At 36.8% G+C, this 21937-nt stretch overlaps 1 protein-coding gene across 1 annotated transcript in view; it reads left to right on the top strand.

The window, feature by feature from the left end:
• The window catches only part of GUCY2C (guanylate cyclase 2C), a 72726-nt gene that overhangs the window by 10476 nt on the left and 40313 nt on the right, over window positions 1–21937 (top strand). Inside the window, exons 5-11 of the mRNA XM_026694638.2 lie at window positions 1009–1130; window positions 6335–6431; window positions 12017–12149; window positions 12734–12869; window positions 14252–14337; window positions 15596–15707; window positions 21345–21426. Coding sequence (XP_026550423.2) covers window positions 1009–1130; window positions 6335–6431; window positions 12017–12149; window positions 12734–12869; window positions 14252–14337; window positions 15596–15707; window positions 21345–21426 — 768 coding nt within the window. The remainder of the gene's footprint in view (window positions 1–1008; window positions 1131–6334; window positions 6432–12016; window positions 12150–12733; window positions 12870–14251; window positions 14338–15595; window positions 15708–21344; window positions 21427–21937) is intronic.

Below are 21937 nucleotides of genomic sequence, written 5' to 3'. Positions count from 1 at the left end.
AGGAAAGCTACTGTATACAAACAGGGAGCAAACTCCATATTCACTAGCAATGATGCTGTCACTTTGTCAGTTAATGAAATATCTGCAAGCAAACAACTAAGTGCAGAGAGCACCAAGTGATATTTGGCTATAGCCCAGTCCTTTGATTACTTGCTTCTTCAGGGGGACAATCTCCCCCTCCCCTGGACAAAACGTACCTTATGTTAGCGTAAAGGATCCTAGGGATTTAAAGGGAGGAGAAGGAGACTTCTGACTAAAAAGATATTTTGCATGGGCTTGGATAACAAGATAGGTGGCATATAGATAGATAGATAGATGGATGGATGGATGGATGGATGGATATACAGATAGAGATGTATACTGTATACACACACACACACACACACACACACACACACACACAGAGGCACCATGGCAAGAAGGAAGCTCCATTGATACAGAAGTGAATTGCAAGGGTTGTCATAGCTTACAATTCTATAAAGCTATACATTATGTACTTTATTATGTGATACAGAGTTAAAAATGCTACACACAAAAGCATTAAGACATATAACATGAATATTCAGAACAATAGAGATAATCCTAATTTAACATCCTGTTGCTTAATGACCATTCAAAGTTACTACAAACTCCCCAGAGCTACTTACATCCCAATCCCTGAGTACCAATGACCATAGAAACACACATATTCATTTCATTTCCAGGCTCAATTATGGTCCAGGAAGCTGTATATGATGATATGAGAAAGAGAAGCAATCCCATTTTTAAAAGTAAGCTTAATATGATGGAAGCCTATAGTTATTACGGATTTTGCAACAGAGATATAATGGTTTTAATACTAAAAATGTTGATGCAAATGAAGTGCCATCTTTTTAGAGACATGTACAGCTTGAAATTTGGGTGAATTTAATGCCACAACACTATCATCTTCTTCATACCAAATATTTTGCCAAACTTCATGCAACTGCCAAATATTAATTTTCCTATTGTTTCTTATTCCAATCCCAGGTATATGAATGCTCTAGATGCTTCAGTTACAGATATCTCAAAATACATGACATTCAGGGAAATTATAAGGACCCCAGAACACTTGCAAGATATTGTGAAACGTTCAGATCGAAAAAGCAATGGTAAGGGCTTTGCATCTAGAATCCACAGGTCTAGGTAGACCAGGCCATGAAATCAACTTTAAGTATGCCTAACACTACTTTATTGAGATTGGTTATAACAAATATTTATCAAGTCTGATCCTCCCCCCCGCCCCTAATTTATTTATTTATTTATTGGATTTATATTGCTGCCTATTCGCCCATGGCGAATTAGGGAGCCATCTGTCTGAGCCGCTTCTAAACATAATCTTAAAGCTTCTTCTTAAAGCTTGGTGTTGCGTAGCCAGAATTAGCCCATCTGTGTCTTTCTTCAACTTTTCTGCTCTTAGCCATTGTCAAGTTCTGTTATTTTTTTTAATGTACTGGCCACATCTTGCTATGCCTCATTTTTGTTCTTTATTTGTTCTTCCTTGTATGACAGCTTGGTACTCAGTAAGCCTTCCTGTTAGACTAGCTTCTTCACTGTCCTTGTCTTCTTCTTCAGTCATATGATGTACTTGCAATATTCCATGCCCACCTATTTTCCTTAGTAAGTAGAATCTGTCAACATTGCTTACAGGGATGAAGGCACAATATTTTGTCATTATTTTTCTGGACTTCATATTCAAGGGTTTAGTTTTGCTTGAGACCAGTCCTCTATTCTAACTGTGTATCTAATGTCTTTTCATATGTTTTTTAACTTTTGCACTCAGACTGGTTCTGCTATTATATTCTGATTGTGATGGTTTTTGGAGTTACAAGAATTTCATAATCTATAATTGTATGCACAAGGTCCAGTTGTGTCTGATTCTAGGGCATGGTGCCCATCTCTGTTTCTTGGCTGAGGGAGCCAGCATTGTCTGAAGACATTTTTTGTAGTCATGCAAAGATGCCTTATTCACCAAGCTGGCAGAACCACTCATGAGGGTCAAAACTATCAATGCAGATCTGGACATGGCAAGTTTTGAATGTATAATCCCTCCTCATCTCACTTTATGACCTTTGATACTCTTTGAAACTCTGTTTAGCTTTCCCTCTAGATGCTTCATCTTCTACCACACAAAACAAAATAACTTGTAAACATTTTACAAAGGGTCACGCATGATCAAACATATGAATTTTTTTCTTTCATTTTAACTTTAATTTAATTAATATTCCTACTCAAAAAACAAACAGACTAATACTTGTTCATGCAAGATAGAATATTTTGTTCCTTAATTAGAAAACATAGATCATTCCTCACTGACCAAATTCATAGGTAGCAGTAACAAGATTAGTATGTGTTGGTTTTGCTCAGTGTTTCTCAACTTCAGCAAAATTAAGATGTGTGGACTTCAAGTCCCAGAACTGCCCAGCTAGCAGCATTCCACTTATAATAAACATGCAGGTTTAAGCCTTGCATTGGTGTCTCACCACTTACCAATTATTTGAACTTGGAGCAGAAGGAAGTTGAACTTAAGGAGCTTGTGGATGGTTGGATGATTGGATAACTACAAATAGAAAATTAAATTCCCGCATGTACATGAAACTGGACATTATTTAAGACACCTTTAACAGAAGTGAACATTTCTTACTTATATATCTTTGATCCACTGGAACAGATGAGTATTCTTCTTAAACCAGAGCGAATGGGATTGTTACACTTTGAGCTGTTGGTTATTGGACATGAAAAACATTTCCTGTTGTTACGACACTCCAACATAGTCTATAGTGGAAGAGTTCTGGACTGGGAATATGTCTATGGAGATTCTCAATCATCCAGGTCATGGTTGTCCCAAAGGTGCTTTTCCAAAAGGCAACTGGACTTTCTTGGTTTTTTTCCTTGAAAATGTTCAGTTCTGAAGAAGTTTCTTGGATGAGAAGTGAAACATTTTCAAGGAAAAAAAACTAAGAAAGCCCAGTTATCTTTTGGAAAACGTGTTTGGGTTTGGACTAGAAAGTATCTGAACAGGAAATGATGATGTTGGATGATTTTCCTGCCTGCTATATTCTCTCTAGAGGGAGGGTGTCAAACTTGGTGCCTGTGGGCTGGATGCGTCACACATTGGCCACGCCCACCCTATTTAGCGAAGAGGGAAAAAGTCATGATACGTCACGTGACGACAATGTGTCGTCACAAGTTTGACACTCCTGCTCTAGAGGAAATGGATATTCTTTCTTTCCCAATTCCCTTCCTCCTTTAGGTTCCATGGGTGAGTTGGTAGACAGAGAGAACTATTCAGGATCAGCAGAAATACAAACAGAAGCAAAGAAAGAGTCATTGACCCTGTCAAGGCTTCTGAATTAGGAGAAAGGAAGATGAGAACTGCTAAGCCTTTCCAGTTATAAAGGAATGGAGAAAGGAAAATTCCAACCATAGAAGTGGGATAAGTACTAATTCTGATAAGTTCAGAAGCCAACCACCTGAAACCAGATACTCTGTTCCTGTAACAGATGGAAACCCTTCATGTGTCCTAGAAACAGGATGTCTCAATGACATTGCACTGTGCAGATGGGACAAAGAATCACAAAGATTAAATCTTGATGTCACCATAAAAGGTGCAGAAAAGAAAACAGAAAAAATAAGAATATAGTAAATAAAAAGAAAAGATATAAAGAAACAGCTTTCTTCTTTTTCAAAAGTATAAACAATTTTAGTAACTTAATAGCATGGCCCAGGCTCAAGACTCAGATTCTGATCCTGAATCTGATCCTGAAGAAGTTGCTTCAGTTCAGCCTGGAAGAACAGAGCCAGGAATCACATGAGACTGATCAAACATAGGGACCAGCCAAGCATCCAGAAAAATCAGATGGGGATGATGTAATGCCTTCCAATCCATGTACTAGATGAGAAGAGAAGAGAGCAGCACAGTGAAGTTAATTACACTGCTGTCCAAGCAAAGAAGTAAACTGTTATTGACAGCTGACCTTATTTAAGAACCAGTCCTGAATCAGGCTTTCTTTGTTGGAGATAACTTCTGTCTGTATGGCTATGTATGACAATAATATGTGGAGTCTTCTCTTTAAACTGACCTTTGGACTACCTGATAATCTGGACCTAGCTTTTTAAAACTTGGACTGAACTCTTCTTCTGAGTGCTCCTATGTCAAAACAAACTTTACAGATAAGTCTTTGGCTTGTTTACATTCCTTTGCTTCATTGATAGCTTTTCAGCCTTGAAGTAAAACTGATAATTTCCTGAAAAACCATGAGTGCCAGTGAGACTGAAACTTAAGGCAGTGTGCTTATCACCTTCTTTTAAAATACAGCAAATATCCCATCTCTTATCTATAAACAAATCCTTTAATATATTGTCATTTCAGCCCCAATCAGCCATTTAAGGGTTACCAGAGACAACAACATATCTGGCTACACCTTGATCAAATAAGTCAGCTTTATATTTATATACTGCCTCCAGAAGTTGTGAATGCTCCAATACTGGAAGTTTTTAAGAGATTGGACAACAATTTATCTGAAATGGTATAGGGTTTCCTGCCTAAGCAGGGGGTTGAACTTGAACACCTCCAGGGTCCCTTCCAACTCTTGTTCTATTCTATTCTATTCTATTCTATTCTATTCTATTCTATTCTATTCTATTCTATTCTATTCTAGTCTAGTCTAGTCTAGTCTAGTCTAGTCTAGTCTAGTCTAGCCTAGTCCTTTTATTTTTAATAAACTTTATCTTGAAATAATGTCTTTACTTATTTTCTTTGACCCTTCAAGCCTCTTTTGTAAATTGAATATATGAAGATTATTAGCCAGATCATTCTATCGGTTCATTATTTGTATAGCTGTTTTAAATATTAAGATATTTATAACTTTTCTGTAACTTGCCATTTTAAAATCAGTCTCACTTTTGTCCAGTAAAACTTGTTCCTCTTCTATAATATTTTTAAACACAATCTACCTATGGAGGTAGACTCTCTTAAAATTAGCTTCTGGGTCCATTGTTCAAAAATATCCTTCCATATATCCAGTGTTAACACATTTTGCTTTACTCTGAATTAATAAGTCAAATTTAAGTAGTATTGGGTAGTATTGGGATTTTTAGTTCCTTCTAGTCTCTCTAGTGTCCAACTTCAAGATTCTATTTTACCATTTTTTAAAAAGTATTCAAAAGAAAAGTATGCTCTCATGGGACAGATTATTTTAATTAATTCCAAAATCTTATTTCAAATTTAGCTGAACCATTACTTCAGTTGTAACTTTCTAAAATCAAAATTTTAACTATGGTATCCTTTTGCTGTTTATTCCAGTTTTTTTTTTAAAGAATAGAATATTCTTTACTGGTCAAGTGTGATTGGATACATAAGAAATTTGTCTCTGGTGCATAAGCTCTCAGTGTACATACAAACATCAGTTACTAATAGTAGAAGGTAAAAAGAAAGATGAGAAGGATAATAGTAACTCAGCCCTAAATATCTTTAGACATAAGACAGTGCTGTGGGAATTAGTGTTTAGCAGAATGATGGCACGAGATGGCATGTGTCTAGTTGTTTTGGCATGCAATGCCTTATAGCGGTATCCTGAGGGGAAGAGTTAAAACAGTTTATGTGACACACAGAAAGTTTAAAACTTTAAACTTGTATTTAAAACTTCTTTTACTAAGGATTGAAAAAGCTCTGTAAGGCATTTATAGTTCTGTAAAAGGTCCTAATAGCTGAAAATCAGTTAACAAGCTTTTCTAACTGTGATTTTATTGTAAGGGACCTGCCCCTGGTATAATGATTTAATCTTGAAGGGGTTCCATTTCCCCGTTGGCGGCTGTAAGGTATTTTTAATCATTTCCTTTATTTTGAGAATTGTCGGTAGATTAAAGGTGGTTTGTATGTGACCTGCCTAAGGGGTGATTGAGACAGTAAGGAATAAAGTTAAGAAGAATATGATTTGTTATAATTTTCCCACAAGAGCAATTATATGGAGCACTTGAAGGTGATCTCAAAATTTCTCCTTGTCCAGAGTAGAATTATAAAGAGCCAGTCAACTTGCTGGCTATTCATTTTGCTGTAGTTGTTGGCTCCACTAAACTATATTTCATAAGTTCCTTTAACAATAAAATAGAGGAAGTCCACACTCTTTCTTGATAACCATCAGAATACTTTTATATTAGCCTCTCTGATTTTGCTTATTAGGGTTTTTTTTAGTGTATTAGATTCCCAATAGTTTTACTGCTTTAATGTTATTTTGTGTTCTAAACATAAGATTTTTCTTTAAAAATATAGCAAAATATTGCTTATTTCTCACCTTCTCTTACTTTTTTTTAACAGTAATCATCACATGTGGTACTCCAGATGATATCAAAATAGCCCTTGGGAATAAAGAGGTGGATGACAATATAGTTTTCATCCTGATAGATCTTTACAGGTACAAATTTTATAAAGCAAATAAAAGAATAATAAAAGAAAGCCACAAAATCTGGATACTTCACCCAAGATACTACTCAGAACCCTCAAACTCTCAGGATCCTAAATTGACGAATACCACCCATAAGGGGGAGAAGGGAACTTTATATATATTCTATTCCAAAGTAACTCTCAATTTAAACTTATTTTTAACTTCTGTAAAACTTATGCAAAGGAATATTTGCTTTTCAATTAGTGAATTCCCTTATGGAGAGAGACAGAATAATTTCTTCTTCCCTGATGTCCAAGTTAGTAGTATTTATGCTCAAAGCTTGAGGGGAGAAGTACTTCTTTTAAAATCCCTGATTTCCAGCATGATTTGTTATGTACCTAGGGGTGTGATGCTGCAGGGCTGAAGATATATACTCTAGGAAGAAAATATCTACTAAAGTTCATTAGTAAAAGAAGCCAGCAACACCCTTCCATCCAAAGCATAAATTGGCTGCAATGCTTAAAAAAGTACCTGTGTGTGACTGCCCCCCCCATCCCCCAGGTTTATGCAAAGAAAATATGCATATAATCTGTGAGGCTAGGAACAGTAGTGATAGAGGTAATAAAAGTAGAACTACAAAGACAATGGTTTATTTGCAAACAAAGGCTGTGTGGAATAAAGATTATTGATTTTATTTGAAGTGCTACCTTTCTTGGCCTTGTTTCCCATAGCACTTCTCGCTTTCAAGGATTATCATTCTTTTTGTTTCTAAGCATTTCATGGCGTAACTGGCATTTTTATAGCTTCTCTAAGGAGGTTCAGGAAAGATGAGTACAAGGGGTGTGATCTGTCTATCTTGACTATCACCATTTTTCTTTTTCAGTACTGTTATGGTATTTTCCCCCATTTGTTTAAGGATTTAAGGGGATAAGCAATAGAGTTTGCATCCATATAAATTATGTTCCTGCACATTTGGTTTTCCTAGGGTTTTGCTACTAATCTGAGATGTTTATTAACAAAATGCAGTCTTTGTGTCCTGTGCAAGACTAGAAAGAAGGCAATTATAGACCTGAGAGCTTTTATCATCATGTTGTAAATCTTCTGACACTAGCCAAGGCCAAGATTTAACAAAGAGCAGCAAAGGCTTGGAGAGTTCAAAGAAAGGTTGCTAGCCTTATAAATTATGTCAGTGCTACAAGAATACTAGCTTGAAGAACCGAGGTCGGAAAACTGAATATAATAATTGAAAGCATTCTATGGTTCAATAATTAGAGAAGCTGTTAATGAAGCTGTTCCTAAGTCTTAGTTTTCCTAAAACAAAGGAGAAATTTCCTAATACTGATCATGAACAATAAACCAGTGGAATGGCTTGCCTTCAGAAGTTGTGGGTGACCCATCACTGGAGACTTTCAGGAAGAGAATGGACAGCCATTTGTCTGAAATGGTATAGACCCTCCTGCTCAAGCAGGGGATTGGATTAGATGACCTCCAAGATCTCTTCCAACTCTATTATGCTATATATGATGTTAGGAAGCTGAGAGTAGAAGTATTTATAGTGACAATGGGCTTTGATCATGAAGCATGTTAGATGTGCAAATTAAAGTGCTGTTGCCATGGGGTTGTGTGAAATCCAAAATGGGCAGGGATCATGAGGTGCATGCTTGATGTGCATATTTTCCTAGATGTGGAATTTTATGAGGGGGTCTGGAATAATATTGTGATTTATGAGATTTCCTTATCTTGAGGGGATTTTGCTTCCTGGCTAGCTTCCTGTGGAGGCATGCTTTTGTCATCTTTAGTCTCCATAAGATGAAAAGCTTTTTAGATTTCTCTATAACTGTTTGTGTCTTTTGCCTCAGGGATGACTCAGGTGGCAAGTCATATTTTTCTTCCAACAGAAGCAATCCAGTACACCCATGGCAGGAATTGAGAGAACATTCTTGCTACTCACAAGAAAGGTTATTTGATTCATTTGGTGGATTTAGGAATCCCTAGGTTTTTTTTTCTGTAAATGAACCTTGTTTTTCTTTGGACACTGTAGCAGGAGTACAGCTATCATATACTGTTGACTGAATGGTACACAGTTTCTATCTCATATGGCAGGGATCCCCAACCTTTTCGGCGCTGCGGCCCGGTTCTGGCGTCAGCTGGGCGCCGCGACCCAGTTCCGGCGTCAGCTGGGCGCCGCCATCTTTTTTGACGAAAAATCACTTCCGGTGACGTCACGGAAGTGATTTTTTGTCAAATAGCGGCGCTAGCGCTTCTGGTGAGCTTTTTCGGTAGAAATGGCTTTCTACCCGGAAAAGCTCACCAACGCTACGCCATCTTTTTGACGAAAAATTGCTTTTTTACCAAAAAGATGGCGGCGCCAGCAACCAGCGGCCCGGTAAGGCTTGTTCCGCGGCCGGTACCGGTCCGCGGACCGGCGGTTGGGGACCCCTGTCATATGGTGTCCTATTCCACCAAATGGACAGTTTTTTGAGGGGCATATACTGTATGCTACAGTGAGGTATGAAGGAGACATCTACCCAGCCGGCCAGCTCATCCCTTGTGGACAATGGGGTTTTAGATGTCTTAGCCAAATGGTTCTTGCATCCTATTCAGGAATCAAATTGGTTATCAACTAATTAGTAATAGTAGCAGTAGAAGAAAAAATATTTCTTGAACAATTCTGTCCAGCCCAGAGACATGTTCAGACAGATTTTGGGTTCATGAGCATCAATCTGAGATGAAAAAGAAAGAGGCAGAAGTAGTGGAGGATTATTTGACTCCCCGGAGAGCAAAAGAAATACACCAGAAATTCTTGAGTTTGGCAAAAGAGGTAGAGGGAATGCCAACAGAAAAAATGAAGTCCTGGAAAGCAAGGCTTCTTAAAAAGGGTGAGGCAGAGATAAAAGAAACCTCGCCACAAAAATGTGTGTTATATTTGTGATATTTACTCCCACAAGAGCTTGATGCCATTTTGGTAAACAGTATAATGGTGCCTAAAATAGTCCGTAGTATAATAGTGTAACAATATAAGGAGGTATAACAAATATTAACATTAAAATTCCAAGACAGATCTCTTCCCCCAACCCCATCCCTTTTCTTCCAGAATAGGAGAAATTGCAGATGTGGCAGTTAGTGACAACATGAAAAAAGAGTAGGAAAAAGAGAAATTCTAAATGTTTCCCTTATCACTACTATCAAAAACTAAGAACCAAGGCAAAGCTCTTTAAGTGAGGAATGGCCAACAGCTCACAGTGTGACTGTGGTGCTGGACAACAAACTATAGCACATATAGAATGTCTCCTCAGGAAATTTCAAGGCACTTGGGACAATCTCATCACAGCCACATCAGAAGCAGTTAAATGATTAGTTTCCTTAGATATTGAATTATAACATTTATTATCCCATTGCAATTCTAAAGCTCCATATTATGATGTTTTCATTATGGTTTTACCTTAATTTAATAGTTTATATCATGATGATGCTCTAAGTAAACTAAATTTGCACATCACTGTGACTCATAAACTGAAGACTGGCTCCAACAGATCCTAGGAACAGCATCAGAACTTTCTGTCCAGAAAAGTGTAAGTGGTAGGAAGTGGTAGGAAGAGCTAAAATACTGCATGCAACCCTCTAACTCACAGGCCTCTGGTAGAGCACCTGAGATTGAGGAAGATACATACCACCCTTAGGGGACTGAAAGGATTTTTTACATACCATCTGTATGTATGGGCATGGGCACACACACATACACACACTTTATTTGACATGTGTCTGGCAACTAGCAAAGGAAAAAAGAACTATGGCATCATTTCTCTGTGCCATTTGTGCTGATTATTGTTTTCATGCTAGATGATGACATACGTACTTGGAAAGGTTGTCAGTCACTTTACCTATCATGCCTACATGTGTTTAATGAGAAAAACATGATTGGCAGTTACTTGCAATAGAGGCAGTAGAAGTGGGATATAGATCAGCAAAAGGGTAGCAAGTTTCATGCTGGCATAGTTTTCTGTTGCCTCAAGGATAAGCGGAGAACACTTCAGCTCAGTAGCGAGGAAGTTACACGTGACACTGCAACTGTTTTACAAGATCTTTTGGCATGGGATATACATTCAGTCTGCTTGCAAGACTTCCAGCAATTTTGACAAATGAAATACAAATCTGCATCAAAAATGCAGGTTTATTTATCATCCTGTTACTTATTTAGCACTCATATAAAGTTCAGTGAGTTAATATTATTTCAAAATTCTGTGTATTATTCCTTATAATGTAGACCACTATTGATATGAGAGATGGAGGTACCTAAGGCTAATGGATAGGTAACTTGTGCCTATATTTCAAGCAGTAACTTGTAAACTTTGTTGCACATGCTTAGCATGTTAGAAGTACAGGGTCACTTGCCATTGTGCTATTAGTACATGTACTCAATTTCTTAAGTGAACTATGCACAGTGTATAAATGATGGATCACAATATATCACTATACTTCCTCTTTAACTGGCTGCCTTGAAATGCTAAAACAGAAAGATAAGCATTTGACAAGTTGTCATACGTAGCTGATAAATTGCATTTGAACCATTTCCTTTCCTTTCTTTATATAGACAAATAATTTTATATACTTTATGAGTCTTTTATTATGCATTTTGTTCACAGCACTCACACTAACTTACACCATAAATTAAATCAATTCAATAAAGTTATGCTGCCTTTTACGTGGGGTAGAAAGGTTATTTGTGTTCAAAAATGTTATGATTTCCACATTTAAAACATACAATAATTATAAAACTATATTTCAAAAAAGTGTTTGCATTTTATTTCAAGAATTTACTGAAATGATCTTCCGTTTCTAATATTTTGTATAAATTTCTTGCTGTTTTCCACACCTTATAAACATTTATGATGTTGAATGTTTATTGTATTGTTATATTTATGTTGAACATTTCTTATATTCCCGCAACAGCTCTTAGATGCATGAAGAGGCACACAAATGAATTTAATGAATTTAATACATTTCAGTTAAAATATTGCAACAAAAACCATTACAACAAAAATGAAATCATGAAAAATTATTTCTCTGATATTGAAAATTGGAGATGATAATAGGTTGGGAAACTGTTAAGATAAAGTGTTCTGTGAAACACTGTGATATTTTACCTCTAGATACACTATTCTTTTCAAAGGTAGCTTTTGTTGGAAAGTTTAAAAATGCCTTTTCTCGAGATGCTCGGGCAGACTAGATGTAGGTAGAATGATTGCCATTTATGCTCCCTGTTTGAAGGGACTATCATTTGAATGAGACAATGAAGAAACATGGAACTATTATATGATATGCATGACACTGGAATCCCTGCATGTCCAGATCAAATCCTATGATTTTTCACTTGCTTCAGTATTGAACAAATGATCATATAGATCCCATCTTGATTTATGAAATGCTACCTTTATGTCACATGTATATGAGCTAAATATTGTTTCTACCAAGTAGATTCTTTTAAAAAAACCTAGCTTCTCTGCTTTGAAAAATGATTATTTTACTAGAGAAACTCTCTGTGGTAGCTGAATAATGTTTGACTGTTAATTCTTCTTGCTACTTACCACATATGGGTATTTGTGCTTTCTTTTCAGTAACATTTCTTATGAAAATAGTCCCTCAGCTAGTTACATGCAGCATGTCCTTGTTCTGACTCTTGCACCAACAAATTACAGCTCAAGTTTAAACCATAATAGGACTATCATGGATACTGAGAAGATCCATTTGGTAACTCTTTTATTTGCATTCTGTATACAAGAACTTTTTTGGCTTGTTTCAGGGGCTTGATGGCTGAACTACATCTACCAGCTGCAGTCCAGTTGCTTTGAACATTGCTAGTATTGTTGAGTCTTGTTCACTTTCCACTGTAACCTTCTTTGCCAATTATCATCTGATTCTGTACAGGTTCCCCTCCTAAAGTTGCTCACCTTGTCCAATACTTCGCATGGTGTACAAATTATACTCACATAATCCATATAATTTTCTGGAAGAGGACAAGGTTTATTAATTTGTTTAAGTAGTTCATTTACTTGGGATTTTTTTTCAAATGAGCCTCAGAGGGGAGAAGGGCAGTATTAAGAGGCACAAACAAATGTGGGCATGTTCACCCATATACACAAAATATGAGTATTTATGTAGTATTCTAATAAAACTTGAAGGAGAAAAACAAAAAAAGCAGTACCAAAGCAATGACTCAGTTGATACCCTAACAATTTAGAGAAAAACACATCCTGAAATGAATAAAAATACACCATATACTACTTTTCATCCAAGACTGTTTTAGGATGTAACTCTCCTTTTACTGCTTCTAGCTGAAAAATGACATTCTTGTGGGATACGTGGATGCTGTTTTACTCTTTGGACATGCTTTGAAAGTCCTTATGTCTAGACAAGAATCAATTTGTCCTGGTGATTTCCTTGACCAATTCCGGAATACCACATTTCAAGGTAATTACAGGTCTTGTTTCTTTTAGTTTGTTATTAGGAGCCTCTGTGGTGCAGTGGTTAGAGTGCAGTACTGCAAGGTACCTCTGCAGCAGCTGCCTACAATTTGGCAGTTCAAATCCCACCAGGCTCAAGGTTGACTCAGCCTTCCATCCTTCCAAGGTGGGTAAAATGAGGACCCAAATTTTGGGGGGCAATATGCTGACTCTGTAAACTGCTTAGAGAGGGCTGTAAACCACTATAAAGCGGTATATAAGTCTAAGTGCTATAGCTATTATGGATAGCCTATGCAGCAGAGGTGGTGTTCAGCAGGTACTGACCAGTTCTGCAGAACTGGTAGCAAAAATTTTGAGTAGTTCAGAGAACCGGCAAATACCACCTCTGACTGGAGATTTTACAGTATCCTTCCCCTGCCACACCCACCAAGTCAGGCCCACAGAACCGGTAGTAAAAAAAATTTAATCACACCACTGCTATGCAGGCCTCTTAAAATAGGACAGCAACTCTTAGGATTATTGGTTAACTTTCTAAGCATTGCAATCCATAAATGTCTATAGGGATCAAATTGGTAGTGTGCAAAATTAAGAACAAAAAAATAGAGTTTATGAAGAGGTTTCTTAACATTACCTTACAAATAATGAGGATGAAACATCTTAACAATACAGGACAAAAGAAACACTTTTTCAAAAATAATTTGATTATACTTTACTATGTTTTATTAAAACTTTTAAACATGTAGATAAATAAGCCCAAACTAATAAATAATAAGCTAAAGGAAAGGAAAGGAAATAAAGGAAAAAGCATAGTATAAGAAAATAAAAAAAGTATGTTCATTTTTTCTTTTTTTTTACACAAAAAGTCTATAAAAGGCTTCCAGTCAGCCATAAGTATAATCTTTTTTCTAATCGAGACTAATTTATTGATTTCAACAAAATCTATCAACTTTACTAACCATTTCTCCAGTAGTTAGTGTTGAATCTTTCAATCTCTATGCATACATAATCTCACTGCTGTGATCATGTATTGAAATAAATTTCCTTTCCTCTTTTCTAACTACTTGTCCATTAATCCTAAAAGGAAAAGTTCTGGCTTCAATTTAATATTAATCTTTTAAATCCTCTGTATGTCTCTCAATCCATTTTTATAACTGCAGGTAGGAGATCCATTGATAATTATATCTTTCTGCTATTGTTCTATGATTTGATTTTTAAATTCTCAATAATTTTCCAATAGGTTGTGTTAAAACAACTATTTATCTGCCATCCAGTACAAATTGTCAAAGGCATTATCTGTATCTAACTAATTTGATTATAATTTACTACTAGTAAATTAATGTCACTTGTTGACTGAAACTTACAGGTTGATATGATTTTTTTATTGCTTAGGTATTTTAGGTCCTCAAATCTTAGATGGATATGGGGATATTGATGTCAATTTCAGTATTCTCTACACATCAGTGAATAACAAAGAAGTGAGTACAATCTTATTGTGAAACTATACTTTTAGAAAGAATTAATGAACCAAAACCAATCACTGAGTAGAGGTTCAATCACTTGGAGAAGTTAATCATATAGTTGTTCAGCTACTGAATCATGTAACATTGCAGTATTGATTTTAAGGGGGTGGGGAGTTCATGTAGGCTTCAAGAACAGCCCCAATATAGAGTAAATTCCAGTGGTTCAAACAAGAAATATCCAAAAGTGTGAATGATATTTCTGATACAGAAATGTTCCAACTGGTACACAAATTAGTGCAGGTGTATATCAGAAGAGGCTATTCACCTTGCTAACTATATTAATTTTTATCCTTATATATAAAGTTATTAAGAATTATACAGTACTTTGCCCATGAATATTTGGACTTCCTAATAGCCTTGGGCCCCTGAAGTGTCTCCTTTAATTATTGCCAGAATTTGGTAGCATGAATACAGAAATGTTAAAATTTGTCACCAACATTAGGAATTAAAAATCTATACAATTATTTTTATCCGTAGCACTTTAAATATGTCTTAAGTGCTTACATTTTGGGGGGAAACATATTAGATAAAAGCCTATGTTACAATTACTATTTTCATTTTAATCTGAACAAAAACACAAGACACTACATTAAGATAAATATATTAACTAGCAGATGTACGTCAGGCAGGATTTTTGCCCGTTGTACCTGTAGAGCCAGAGATTAAATCTGCAAATTTCTGCATAGAAAGCACATTCTTTATTACTGAGCTACAGTCATCCAGACAGGCCCAAACAACAATCCTATTCTCACTTTGGACCAAAGCATCATCATGTATTAAATGATAGCTTAAAATTGATGTACTATTTAGAGTAATTTGAAGCTGGTAAACACTGTTGCCTGATTAAAGTGAAATAGGAAATGTGGAGTTTTCCTCTTATTGTTTTTGTTGTGCCTTTGAGTGACTGCCTAGACAAGTCCCTGCAGTTTTCTTGGCAATGTTTTCAAAAGTGGTTTGCCATTGTCCCCTTCCTAGGACTTTTCCTGGTTTACTGCAATTCGAGTAAAGGAAATCAAAGGGGCTTGGTCTTTAAGCAAAAGACTCCTTTATGCTTTGACTAATAATTTACACAAGAGCTCAATATGAAATAGGTGGGATACAGAAAGGAGACTGAAAAGATCAAAGAAGGAGACTGATAAAATTACTTTTAATCACCAGTAAACTAGGGAAAAGAAACATCAGAGTGAAACTTCCTTCTCTTTTCTTCTTCCAGTTTAAACCCCTTCTGTGGTTTGACACAAATTTGAACAAAACTGTTGTGAAGACAAAGACTCCTGAATTCATCTGGAAAAAAAACATGCTACCTCCAGATACTCTTAGCAGTGGTAAGTCAATCTAATTCTTAAGAAGGATATCTAAAAATGGAATCACTCATTTGCAATTGCCATAATTCATAATGTGTATTGAGGATGTATGTAGCTATTTGAGCCACTTCTGAATACTATCTTGTTGAAAATGTATCAGCCCCTTTTGCCTAGATAACAATTCCGGCATACAGCTAGTTGTCAGCGTTCCAGCAAATCTCCGTTCCAGCCAATAACTCCGAGACAGACTTCTCTCAAAAGTTCCTTTTATTTGGATAGTAACTGGCACACAACTGTGGAATCCCAAATCTGAAAGTCGCGGGTTTCCTTACAATAAGTAAAACTACAAATCTATCCCCTGCACCCACCACCACATCACATGGCCCAATCACCATCCGTCCCAAAGTAAGACTTCCTTTCACTATGCGCAACATGACCTGACCTTGAAAAAGAAAAAGAATGTTATTATGTCTAACTAGATATGCTCCAATGAATTCCCCCCTCCCACTTTCCCAGGCTCAATTGTGGCAGCGTGGAAGCACCAGATCTCAATATGGCTTCCAAAGCTGACACTAGTCTTTGTCTGAAAGCAACTTTGTGACTAATCCTCTCATTTACAACATTTGCAGGTCTTTAAAGCAAGGGAAGGTTGAAGTAAGAATAGTTGCAGGTTCATTAACTGCTTTGCTTAATGACCAAGTTGCCAGTCACAGTTGTGGTCACTAAACAAGGACTACCTGCATTTCAAACAAGGTTATGTTCCTTAAGCGCTACAATATGAAATGCAAGCAAGAATAAATTCTTTTTGGTTTTCTGAATTACTGGTTTGTTATTTTTCTCCTATAATCTCAAACCAACTATAGATGTGCAAAACAAGAACAGACAAAATGGAAGAAACCAGGAATTGATCCAATAAGACATAATTACTTTGCTGATTTGCATAACTGCCTCTGGCTTGTTCAACAAATCGCAGTTTAAAACAAGGGCTTACTGTTACATGAGAACAGTCAATGAAATGTGTATCAATAGGATAGATAACAATATCACACACACACACACACACACACACACACACACGTTTTTTTTTCTGTTTTGAATGCCAACCTCAGTTCCAAAGCAACTTATAATTAATCAAATATAAAAATCAAATACAAAATATCATAGAGGATTTACCATATCCACAGAACCATAGAACTTTTTCAGGGATTGTAATGATTTATTTGGTTTAACCTGTAATTATCCCCTTTCTGCATGAACAAGAGCTCATAGCTAGGTTCATAGGTAGATGGAAAGACAAAAATACCAGGAAGGGAGAGAGAGAAAAAGGTTACCCCCTTAAAAAGAAAAGGAAGGGAATCATTAATACTAAAGCTTTTCCTTTAAAATAAAAAGCAAGCGTAGAAATTTAACTTCCAAAGACAAGAAAAAAAACAAAGACAAGTTCCAAAGAGCCAAAAATCCAAATAGCTATTGCAAAAAGTAAACTGATGAGGGGGGATAGCGCAGCTTAGAAAAAATAAAAAAGCACACTGCACTTTGTTTAATTATCCAAGGCTCTTGTTATAACTCTCTTCTCCAGAGACTTATCACCTTTTCTTTTCCTATAAGCTTCAACACCAGACTCCAGCTGTTGATTGAAACCCAGAAGAGCACCTGCAATAATACTCTCCCATGCTCTTCCCTCTATCTTATCAAACAGGAAATGTCCTTGAAAAGAAGTCTGTTCTTTCTCAGCTTTGTCTGGTCAAAAGAGAAATAGAATATTTCCAAGCCTCTAGTTGGCAGTGTTACAAAGTTTCTTTTGCTTTCACTTTCCCCCTCCTTTTCCAAGCAAAATATAATAAGAATTAATTTAAAAAAGAAAAAGATATTTAAAAAAAATAACTAAAAGGGAGTCTCTAGCCTAAAATATTATAAAGTCAAAAAGGAGAAAAAGAATAGATGAAAGAAGAGAAAAAAACCAGTCCAGTTTCAAAATATAAGAAGATCATGTGTAGAAAATCCAGCAATGAGAAAAAAAAAATATTACTTTGACATTCCTGTTTAAAATCGCCGCTTAATCACTTCTGTCAAAACTTTTACAGATTCTTTCTTTTCCTTAGCGTGTCCTTTCAAATCTTAAAATAAAGAAAAAGTTCTCACCAAACCGGCACACTCTCTCTTTCCATTCTCTTTCGTTTCAGAGCTGTCCCAACTTCAGCAGCATTAATGGCTGCCTCTTTGCCGCTGGCAAAAAGAGCTTCTCCTGGATCTACCAGGGACTTTGTGGTATCCCTGGGATTGACAGGATGTGCTCTTTACATTCACCTTCTCTTCGGGTTGGTTTAGATCCACTTGGACTGTCCAGGAGCAAAGATATCGGCAGCGATCTCAGACCTCCAAGATCGCATGCCGTATCGTCGCAACGCCAGCTCCGCCCTTCCAATAATATTCTTAAAAGCTAGAATACATTTGATATTTAGTGAATAGGCACACACAGTATATTCTCAAAATTGTAAATGTGCCCCCAGCTGGAAAGGATTATGGACCCCTCACCATAACTAGTGCTGCTGCAGCACAACAAATGATCATTTTGGGTTATGCTACTGTGGAATAACAGACAAGCCTGAAAAAACACATTCACTTCTTAGCATAATTGTGAGTCATATATATTATCTAGTGTTAGAAGAAAAGTGACCCTGATGATCTGCTCAATAAATTTCTCAACAGGTAAGGAATGAATGTGCAGGGTTTATAAAATTTTATATAGTCTTCCTTATCCTCCTAACCACATTCTAACCTAGAATGGCTCTCAAAATAAGATGTCCCAGAGGGAATGATACAAACACACATGCTTTGATCCCCAATTCCTCCCCCCTCTCTAAATGTCAGCGGTAGGAGTAACTGATAGTTGACTTACAGTATTAGCTTAGTCTTCCTCAAATTACAATTCTCCAATTGTCTAAGTTCACACATCTGGAGCCCAGCAGATTATTAAAAGGCCTTACACAGAGGACTCAATAAGCATAAAGCTATTTATTTAGTTCAGGAAGTTATCAAAATTGTATCAAGGTGGGTGGGGATTTTCCAGTTGTTTGTTTCACTCCTGATTCCTGTTAAACTTTAATCTTGCATGCTATAATTTTCATTAGGTATGGAAAGGTCCTGTCATTTTCCATACCAGCTTTTATTGTCATCCTTATAAATATGACAGATCTACGGTATTTAATGCACCCTTTCTGGGAAAAATATGGTATATCAATAAATGTCAAGATTCTGATAAATATGGGGCATTTTGGATGCAGACTGAGAACAGACTGCAAATACATTACCCAATAGCTGATGTGCAGCTTTCAAACTTACATACTTTCAGTATAATACCAGTACTATTCTTTTTTTTAAAAAAAACTTGTTCAGAAAAGCATTCCAAGAGGATTTCTGGTATATATTTCCTGAAGTATAGTACCAATAAAATGTTCTATCTATAGCCAGGGATGGGATTCTACTGGGTCGGAGCGGTTCTATAGAACTGGTTGTTATGATTCTGTGCAGTTCGGAGGACTGGCAAATCGTGTGTCTGGATGGCCCCGCCCCTCTCTGCCTGCCTCTCCCCTCCCCTCCCAGTCAGTCCTTATCATGCATGCGCCACATCGCGCGTATGCCCAACATCACTAACTGCATTCTTCCCCACCCAGTCACTCCTTAAGGTATTTCTTTGTTTCCCTCTTCCCAACAATCATCTGTTCCTATGATCAGCTGTGCCGGGATTCCCCTTGCTTACTTACTGCTTCATCCAGGAGGCTTCCCTGAGGCCCAGGAAGGCAAAAAATGGAGGTGGGCTCCATTTTTTCCTTCCTGGGCCCCAGGGAAGCTTCCTGGGAGCAAAAACACCCCTCCAGGAGGCTTCCCTGAGGCCTAGGAGGCCCAAAAATTAGGGGGGGGGGATTGTTGCCAAAAAGAAAAAAAGCCATGCCTATCCAGTCACATGACCATACCCACCTATCCACGCCCACAGAACTGGTTGTTACAAAATTTGAATCCCACCCTGTCTGTAGCCAAATTAAATTGTGCCATTGTGGCTCTATAGACTGCTGTTCTGTCTCTCATTGCACTGTTTATAGCATTTTTCTCCCCCAAAAAAGAAAAAGGTTTATTTAAACAGTTATAAGATTCAGTGCAGAAAATAAAAGAAGAACCTCTCCATCAATATCCTGAAAATACAATATGTTGTTTTTGCCTTATATAATTCATTTCCCCATTTGATCAGAAATTCACAAAACTAATATTATAATAATGCCTGCTATTAATATTCTAATTACATCTTAAATTGGGAAGAAACTTAGGTGGGAAGGCATCCAGATTTGTCCCATTGGAGTAATTGTAGCCACTAGGGGGCAGCAGCATACCAGAAATATATGGCCTTGCTATTCTATATTCTAAATGTGAGCTTGTAATTTTATTTAAAATGTGCTTGGAGGTATTTAGCCCCCTGTCATTAGTTTAGGGTGTAGGGCAGGCAAGGTTTTTGTAACCTGCCAAGTACATGAGCATGTCATTGCTCTATTTATTGTTGACCTAACTTCCTGCTTTTCTGATAGAAACAGCCAGCCCAGATGTTCTGACAAGTTTGATCTTGTCACAGAATTAAGAAAATAAGGCTGATCTGTAATTGAAAATGTAGATGAATTGGATAGATGTATCAAAGCAAAATAAGTAAATGTCAAGAGCTGTCAAAAGTAGTACTAAATGTAAAAACTCCCAAAAGAATTTAGCACAGAATCATTATAGCTTTGATAGTGATCCATTCCTTCCCTCTTTCTCAAAATTGGAATAAGTAACTAGAGCCAGGCTTTCGCTAACTGTACAATTGGGACTGGAGTCTTGGTTGATGTCTCACATAAGACTGCTTGAGCAAAGCAGTCTTATGTGAGACATCACATGACCACTTCACTCAATAACCATGATCCCAGCACTGCCAGTTTCAGTTTGAAGTGATCTCAAGAGTTGTTACGTGAATGGATTCCCAGGTAACACGCGTAGGGGTGCAGAAATGGAGAGACAAGGAAAGAAAAGCCAAGCAGGCTAAATTCAAATTTAGCACGGAGCTAAAATCCTTTTCTCCCTGCTTTTCCACACTGGTGTGGAGCTACTCTGGGGCTGAGGGAGAAAAGGCACAAAGCTAAAATCCTTTTCTCCCTGCAGATCCATCTCTATGAAACAGCTCTGGGGAGGGGAGCAGGGAGAAAATGATTTTAGTTCTTTGTTTAGCTCTTGTTTTAACAAACCATGGTTAAAACAAGACTGACATAATATGTGAAAAATCAACCTAGCAATTATTTAGGGTAGACATTAAGGCAAAACTAGACAAATCCATTTAAGGCAATATATGTGGCTACAAATCCAGGAGCACTGTTAGGCCAAACATTGTTTTTCTGACAAAGTATCAGTTTGAGAGTTTGCTTCCTAAATCTCTGATGGTGAGATATTGATGCTAACTTCTTGAAAGACTGGATTCATTACAGTATCTTCAAAACAGTGGCTTAAGAATGGTTGTTGTGTAAAATTTATTATTTTGTTGTATAAGCTGTGTAGAGAAATACAAGTTTATTTTGTTATACTATGATTTACCTCTTAAACTGCTTTTTAAGGAACTCAGTTTACCCATTCCTCTTTTTATAGGTCCCGAAATCCTGAGCATAGCTGTTTTCACACTTACTGCAATTGTGGTGTTAGTTCTGATCATTGCTTTGTTGGTACTGAGGTATGATTGTTTACCTTGTCCTCCTTGGGCTAAAAATAGGGATTTTGTAGACAACCTCAGACTGGGAAGGCCAGCATCAGCCCACAAATACCTTCAGCTTCTTTCAAGTCTTCCTTCTGCAAAAAAAAATACTCTGCACAAATATCTTAGACTGCATAAATCCCATCACTCTTTTTTTTGGACAAGATTCAAATTTATAATTACTACTTGTCTTTTATTATTTTTCCTGTTATGAGGTATAATAAAAAGAAAACAAAACGAAGAATACAAATGCTAATCCAACATAAGTAAGAAAAATAAACCTCAGTCAAAATAACAAAAAATATTAATCTTTTTAATTGCAGCTGTGACTCAGTTTTTAAACAGTATATTAAAACTTACAGCCCCCCGAATTATATCATAATTTTTTCATATGTTTGATGAAGGGCTAATTCAAAGGCTCAGTGTGAATACAGGTAGTCCTCAAGTTACGCCCCTAACTTGGAGCCTGCCCATTAGTGTCGAAAGTCAG

This window comes from Notechis scutatus, chromosome 6 (genome assembly GCF_049901735.1).
Source record: "Notechis scutatus isolate UNSWTSFEM ecotype Mainland chromosome 6, rNotScu1.2, whole genome shotgun sequence".
Lineage (NCBI taxonomy): Eukaryota > Metazoa > Chordata > Lepidosauria > Squamata > Elapidae > Notechis > Notechis scutatus.
The sequence above is the reverse complement of the archived record's forward strand: the minus strand, read 5'-3'. Positions and strand labels throughout refer to the sequence as shown.